The sequence below is a fragment of the Grammomys surdaster genome, unplaced genomic scaffold (genome assembly GCF_004785775.1).
Source record: "Grammomys surdaster isolate TR1022 unplaced genomic scaffold, NIH_TR_1.0 125698, whole genome shotgun sequence".
Lineage (NCBI taxonomy): Eukaryota > Metazoa > Chordata > Mammalia > Rodentia > Muridae > Grammomys > Grammomys surdaster.
In genome coordinates this window covers 1987077-1995115 of record NW_021620534.1, presented here as the reverse complement: position 1 = coordinate 1995115, position 8039 = coordinate 1987077, and the positions used below count along the sequence as shown (strand labels likewise).

Genomic DNA, 8039 nt, shown 5'->3' with positions numbered 1-8039 from the left:
GGTTAATGCTGCTTGTATATCAAGATTCATTCTGTAGATCCAGGAAATTTTTTGCTGTAGTTTCACTGAATATTTTTTATGCTTTTCATCTCTGCTGTCTTGCATTCCATGGATCTTCAGTTTTAGACCCAGCTTTAGTGATGAGTCTGGCACAACATATACTGCTCCCTAAATGATGGACTCTTACCTGGGTACCAGAACAGAGTGACAATGTATTCAGGTCACAGCTTAGATTTACAAGCCTGTCCCAAATGAACATCACATGTAGATCTAGACAGAGAAACCCTGTCTTGAAAAAACAACAATTACATGTAGAGAAAAACATGTTTAAATGTAGATCCACTTGTTGGTTGCCCTGTTAATTTACCTTTTCCCCATGTCTTTACATTTTCTGCATTGGCAATTGGGCTACTTAATGACAAAGGATATGGTCAAGCCATCAACAGGGTGGGCTGTGACTTTGCTTCAGTGAGGCATTGCAATAATAGTAAAACAAACCTTCACGACTCCTGAAATATAGAATCTCGGAAATTGCCAAAAGGCTACTGTTATGAGCAACCACACATTATCTTGGGTGGGGACTGGGGGAAGGCTGTTCTGAAAGGTCTAATCCAAAACCGCTTTTAAGAGGTCCTGGCCTCATCATTAAAGGGAAATCTGAGGAATTAGAGAAAACTTGTGAGCAATTCTTAATTATTTTCCCCTTAAACATAAAACATCACAGTCAGGCACAGTAGTAAATGCATTTACTTCCAGCACTTCAGAAGCAGAAGAGGTGGCTCTGTGAATTTGGGTCTAGCCTGTTCTAAAGTGAGACCTTGTCTCAAACAAAACAAACAAAACCCACCAAACTACTATCATTTAACAAATCATCTGAAGGACCAAACTCTCAAGGGCAGCAGAAAGGAAACTGTCCATAATCCTTGCCCAAGAGCAGTGAGAAGATGACAACTACAAGGCTGATTTTGAATAGTTTATTAAAGGAAAGGTGAAGCATCAGTTTCAAATTGTACAAAAAGGAAAAAAAAAACCATCATATTGCAAATGTACAATTTACAGAATTACTAGCAAAACCAATCAAGGAGACACTGAAAATACAAAAATTTGATTGACTTCAAACTGAACTTGGATACCCACTGGAGTAGAGATTAAGCCGCCTTTGTTGTTGCATGGTAGTCTGTAACCCTTAAATCAGCATGTGTTGTTCACAGGAGACTGTCAGGCAAAGGATTATCTGTGCTTATTCCAGGGCTACTCAAAGCTGGGTCCCTGGCCAAGAACTATAGTGAGGCAGGGCTGAGGTGTACTGTCCATTCATTCCTGCCCCTTGAGTTCCAGTGAAGCCCACATTTCTAGAAGAGAGCGAGGCCCCAGATGTCTTAACTGGAGCCTAGGACTTGCTGAGTTAGTAGGTAAAACATTTTTGGTGACCAAGAATTTTTTTTTTAAATCTTTGAACTGTACAAATGTTGAGAAAAATCTTGTCTACTAAAAGGATGAATAAAATCATGTTTTATTTTCCCACACAAAAGATAATCATAGAGTTAATATACTTTTAAAAAATGTTCTTCATTTTTGGTAAAAAGGGAAAGCCTCTCAATTCTGTTGTAGCTATTTTAAAAACCAGCCAAGAAACAGCTGTGGACAGACTGGTTTGGAAATTTGGAAGCCTACACTAAAATCAGGGAAAAGCTACATGGATTTTAAAAAGAATAGCAAGTCACAAAAGTAAGTTGATTGTAACTCTAAGCCACTGAAGACTGTCCCGGAGATCCAGAATTTCTTTCTCCAAAAGATTTTTTCTTAATATGCACACTTAACACTGAAATGTAGCTGTATTTCAGGGTAAGCTTAGAATGCTACCCTCTAAGCACAGACTTCTATGCAGCACATACATCTATGATTGATAAACAATTTCACAAAATTAATGGGTTGAGGGGATATTGAGTGCATGGGAAGAAGACAGTTACGTTACACATCTTAAAATTACGTCTGAATGTCAAAGAAAAAATTCATGATTCTAAGAAAACAGAAGTCTGTGTAACATGACTTTGGTAGGGCATGAAACAAGTGTTAATAACAGTGAGACCGATAACTTGAGAACCGTTTTTGTTTTACTGAGAATACTTTATTTGCTGGTAGAAGTTGCTAAAAATGCACAGAACAAAGACCAATAGAAAATGCGCTGTATTTGAATCTCACTATTCTATAGAAAATGAATGGTGTACAGCATCTGTTGGAAAAATGGCTGCAGGGGCACTTATTTTATGCCCACTTATAAATAAAAATAAACCTTTTTATTCAAGAGTATACAAAATCTGGGGATTCACATCCATCCACAGAGGCGTGTGGTTTTTGGCAGAGATGCACGATGTTTAGAACTCTATTTTAGCTTGTCCATGCTCTGTTCCTTCAATGTCTGCTTTACAAGGTCAACAAAACCCAGCGAGCTCCAAAAACACTCTTCGGCGATTAGAACGAGCTGCTTACTCATAGTTTAATAAAAATGGTTAGCTTTTAAAACATAAAAAGGCAAAATGTTAAAACGGTTTTTAAATTGTACAACAGGAAAATAAAGTTAAAAATATTTTTTTTACTCAATGCTGAATTTTCATAAAACAGGTGTATAACAGTGTTTATTTTGACAGCTGTTTTAAAAATTTAAAATATCTTCCTCCTTTCAGAAAAACACACACACATCTGTACTGAGATAAGTCCAACATTAGAGTACAAATGATTTTTTTGGTCAGTCTTTCCGAGGTGACATTCACCAACATTTCCATGGGTGACTGACATGCTGCTCTGTCACTGCAAAAGGGACCAACCTTTAATCATTTGATTACAAAACAAATCTGATCACATCAAAAGTGTTTCTTCCCCCATACAAGCTATCACAGTATATAGGCCTCTAGCTCTAAATAATAGAGTTCCAGATTTGTAAATTTTCTTCAGACTTCAGAACATAGGCATTCCAAATCCCTAGAAAAAATAAGAAGTACAATTATTTTATATATCCCCAGGGCCAAGAAACTATAAATAAAAGGCAGTAATGATTTGATATTTACTGAATCATCTTCTATGATAGCTGCAGAGTCAAAGAAGTCTGGCCTTAGCTCAGCTCTCTCTCGCCGATTTCTTGATGGGGGCTGAAAAGAGAATCATTTAATTATTCTAACTGTGAGATGAACTGTACTAATAGCTAACATTTTTGACAGTAGATAAACACGTAGAAACATTTAAGAGTTAAATTTAAAAGGAGAATGATAATCTGGCTTGTATATAAAGTATAGATTTTAAAAATGCAATAGTACTTGAATTATCAAAAGACAAAAAGTTTCAATTTGTATGCTTTTTTTGTTTTGTTCTTTTATGTGCCAGGGTCTTACTATGTAGCTCTGGCGGGCCTGAAATTTGCTGTTGTAGACCAAATTGGCTTCATATTAAGAGACCTTTCTACCTCTGCCTAGGGAGTGCTGAAATTAAAGGTATGTGCCACTGCTCTTGGCTTATTTTTGAAATGTTGTGTCTGTATGTGGTATGCATCTGAGGAAACTAGAAGAGAGTGTTTGTTGGGCCCCCTAGTGCTAGCTAGACTCACTGGCAGCTATGAATCATCTGATGTGGGTTATGGGAATTGAACACAGTCCTCTGGAAGGTAAGCAAGAGTGCCTAACAGCTAGCTTAGCCATTTTGGACTTAAAATACAGAAAACATCTTCTCTTTGAAGACATCAAGTTATTACAAAAACAATGAATTACATGTTGAATATCAGTGAATTTTCCAAAGTAGATAGATGGAATGCTTTTGGGGCAGATGTAGGGCAGCAAAGTTCTATGAAAGGTTCTAAATATATAACACAGAATAATCCATGCTGCATTATGTCATCTTTGATTTACATGTTGAAGTGCTTACTCCAAGCATTTCTGAACATGGGTCTATTTGAATATAGGTCTTCTAACAGAGTTTAAAGTAGTGAAATTTTTCAATAAAATGGATTCAAATGACTGGTGTCCTTAGAAGGGTAACTTCTTAGGAAAGACCATGAAAGACAGTGGGGGAGTCCTTCCTCTCCTTCTACCATGGGAGTCTTGGGGATCAAGCTTAGCAGCAAAGCACATTTACCTGATGATCCATTTTACCAGCTATAAAGACACTGGAAGAAACCAGCCATCTACAAGCCAAGGAGTACTCAAAATCAACTGTTTCACTTGACTTTTGACAATTCAAGCCACTCAAATTGATATTTGCTATGGCAGCTGTAGCCAACACTGGGAAAGCAGTATATAGTGAGCTCTAACCTACCAGTCAGCTAGTGTGAACGACTGTCAAATATCCAGTCAGTCTTATTTCATTGAGTCTATTGGCTGTTTTTCCTTCATGTCATTTCAGCTATAACTACATTTTAGTGTTAAGTATTACCAATAACAATTTTATCCTTTTAGTTCCTTTTGGTATTAAAGATTAAATTTGGGGACCTTCAGCATGCTATACACATACCACTGACCACAGTTCCAACAGTTTGTATGTTGAGACAGAATCTCAGTATATTGTTCAGGCTAGTCTTGAACTTGTCTCAAACTCCCATCCCTTCCTGGGTGTTACAGGTGTGTACCAACATGCTGGGCTATGTAGTGAAACTGTAAAAACCACAGTTCCATGCACTATTATTTATAAAAAAAAAAAAAGTTTTTGTATCATCTTTAGCTAGTCTATATTCATCTTATCTCAAAGATACTCTCTGTGAACTGAATATACAAGGTCCACATTCTACATCTGATGGTCACATGCTGGAACACAGTATATATTTCAGGTTCCAACTTAAAATATAAGATGCCAAATACACAAGCTGTGCCAAAAGATCAGGGGTGAGTATTTCTGAAAGAATACAAAATCAGCTTCTTTTTGCTAGGATCCAAAATATGACAGCTTAAAAGCAGCTTAAAAACACCACCTAATAAGTTCATCTTGATGTTCAATAATGGTCACCACTCCTCACTGAGGCCTCTCTATAGCAAGAATATAATTTTAAATTCTAATCCCCTTATATACTATAAAAGAAAACCAAATAAACCAACCAGTAAATTCCTTACCAAATCAATAACCATCGTGTCTTCAAACTCTTCATTCATGTCTTCTAACTGGCTCCGTGATGACATCATCACATCTTCAAAGATAGGCTCAGCATCTTCCTCCATTAGACCCCGACTGGTAAAAAAGGTGTTCGGAAAGCTGTTGAGACTTGCCCAGCATGGAGTCCTAGGTCTTTCTTAGATAGCACACTTTCTTCTAATTATGACCTATAGACTATACAAGTTATACTGAACTCAAAGAAATTTAGGCTTACACGCAACAAAAGGATTATTCCCTTAGGTTCACTCAAATTTTCACTTCAACTTGTAAGAAGTAGGATTAATTTTAATAAGAAAATATTTATATATAAACAGTGAAATATTTAGCTATGTATCAGTTCCCTTCAAATTTTGTTCAATCATATCTAAATTTTACAAATAAGGAACCCAAGAGACAGGTGTTTAGAACATGGCTGTGTCTATGATCCTGGAGAGTGGCAGCACTAGGATTTGATGTAGGAAGCTTCAAGAGCCCACGTCCTCTGCAGTCATTCTTGCTGAGGAACATGTCCAAGAACTCATTTAACTACTAAGAAGCAGACATCCAAGTGACCAGCACCATGCAGCAGCTGCTCTGTGCTTGTGATGTCAACTGGACACTTACACAGCATGCCTTACTCCAGCTCTCACTTTCATGTAGTTCATTCCTGTTCTGTCCTTCCGATTCAAGTCTTCTAACTTCGGCTGGCCTAACCAAGAGATCTGCATCTGGGGACTGAGAGAATACTATTATTTATTTTGTGCAACAGATAATGTATACACGGAATTAGTCTCATGCTACTGAAACCATGGTTGGCTAGCTAAATCTTCATGTAAGGGACTTCAGTTTATCCCACTGTTTTGTGAATAACAAAGTTGTTAATAATAATAATAATAATAATAACAACAACAACAAATATCATTAAGACTCCATAAGAAATGGCTAGGGTGCTATTAATCCTCACACTGTGTGTTAGCTTTATGGCCCAATCTCTGTCAAATAAGAGCATTCCCAGACTTCTGATTCAAGCTGCTATGCACTGTGTACATAGCTGGGCAGCAAGGCCCTAAAGAACATATGATGCTGGCTTCAGTATTAACTCATAAGTCCTTATAACACAGTTTCTTAGTGCTATGAAATCAAATCTTCACCTGTATTCTATATTAAAGGAATGTGGGAAACAGTACATATATGGCCCTCCTCCCATTTCATAGGTGATAAAATTTAGTGGTTACATAGATAAAAATCTGTCACATGAAATTCTAAGAAGCTGTTTTTGTATCTTTTGGGAGGAAGACAGTCCATGACTAATGGGATTGGTAAGTGGTAGTCAGGACAGTACGGGAGGAGGACAGTAGGCGTCCTTATCTATGCTATGCTATGCTATGCTATGCTATGCTATGCTATGCTATGCTATGCATGAGGCTGCACACAGGCAATCTCTTGATGCCTGCTAGCACTGAGAAACCGATATTCAACGTTTGACATAGATTATCTTCTCAGGTTTTAAAGATTCTTTGGTGTAAAAGCTGTCTTATAGCTTTACTCAGGGTCTGAAATACTTTTAAAATTGCTTCTACTTTCAACATATTAATTTGCTTAGGTAGAAATTTTATCCATAGTGAAACTCACACCATTATCCCAAATATATACAGAAATACATGAAAGGAACTCAGAGAACTTTTAAGTTGAGTGCAAAAATAACACAAAGTTAGGTTTTGTTTTTCTTTTGAAGCAAAGTCTCATGTAGCCCAAGCTGGTCTCAAACTTGCTGTATAGCTCAGGTTAGCTTTGAGCTCTTTCCTCTACCTCCCAAGTACTGGAACTACAGGTCCATGCCACCATGCCTAGCTTAAAGTGAAAATCATTAAATGGATAATAAACGTAGTACAATCTATTTGAGGCCCCATTACAGACAACCTAGCAAAACTCTCACAGGCTCTTGTCAAGGAGATAGAATGCAGTATTTTTTCCAAGTCCCTGAGAAGAAACAGATCTACTTAATAAATATGCCAAATAAGTAAGACACTGTTTATTTAAAGGTCTGTGAACTTGTTCCTTTAAGAAAAATATAATTATTAAAGAATAAAGGGCAAAAAAAAAGATACTTTCAGTAGTAACATATGGAACTGGGCCAAGGAGATGGTATCATTCCTAGCATATACTCACAACAGGTCATCTAGCATTAACACTAACTGATATTTAATATTTTTAAGCTTCCTTCCAAAGCCCTCCTAGATTTAAAATTCATTTTATTCTAACACATTCCTATAGTCTCTATAGATAGAGAAATGACCAATGAGTCTTGAAAGATAAGAAAATTGAGGCTATTTAAATATGAAGCTTATTCCACTAGATCAAGAAAAGTCTGAATTTTGAGGAAAAAAATGTCCACAGTATTGTCTGCAGACTTTTATATACTATTTACTTTCCATTTGTGGTTTCATTTTTGTAAGACCTCACCAACACTGTGCTCAGTTTTTCTTAGTTTCACTTTGAGGTTTTATGCCAAGAAAATGAAACTTTTAGTACTTACTTGTGTAAAAAGTCTGGTTCAGAACCATGCTCAGACTCCGGTTCCTGAATCTGCTCTCCCATGGGACGGCTGTTCTCTCTAAGAACAGTGGAGGTGAGCTGTGGGGTTGGCAAGGGTCCAGGAGTCTGAATCATCGTGTCAGTCCTATTTAGCCATGTGTTATCCAGACTTTCATCTGCAAAATTTCAGTTAAAGTCTCAAACTATCAAAGATGGAGCAAACTTTGGTGGAAGTTATAATAGATTTGAAAAGCACAATTCTACAGTTAGACTATCTAGTTTATTTATTTCATTTTACTATTTTGTTTTTTAAATAGTCTCATATAGCCCAGCTGGTCTCAAATTCACCATGAAAGAAGGTCCTTGAACCCCTGATCTTCCTGTATCTACTTTGC

General features: G+C 36.9%; 1 protein-coding gene across 4 annotated transcripts in view; it reads right to left on the bottom strand.

Annotated features, from left to right (window-relative positions):
- Positions 1-960: 960 nt before the first annotated feature.
- Stag1 (stromal antigen 1) overlaps positions 961-8039 on the bottom strand; it is a 344086-nt gene continuing 337007 nt past the window's right edge. For all 4 annotated transcript variants that reach the window (XM_028788047.1, XM_028788048.1, XM_028788049.1 and 1 more), the window contains 5 exons: positions 7646-7820; positions 5734-5844; positions 5091-5205; positions 3066-3146; positions 961-2979 (listed from right to left, as the gene is read on the bottom strand). In XM_028788047.1, coding sequence (XP_028643880.1) covers positions 2956-2979; positions 3066-3146; positions 5091-5205; positions 5734-5844; positions 7646-7820 — 506 coding nt within the window. In that variant the 3' untranslated portion in view covers positions 961-2955. The remainder of the gene's footprint in view (positions 2980-3065; positions 3147-5090; positions 5206-5733; positions 5845-7645; positions 7821-8039) is intronic.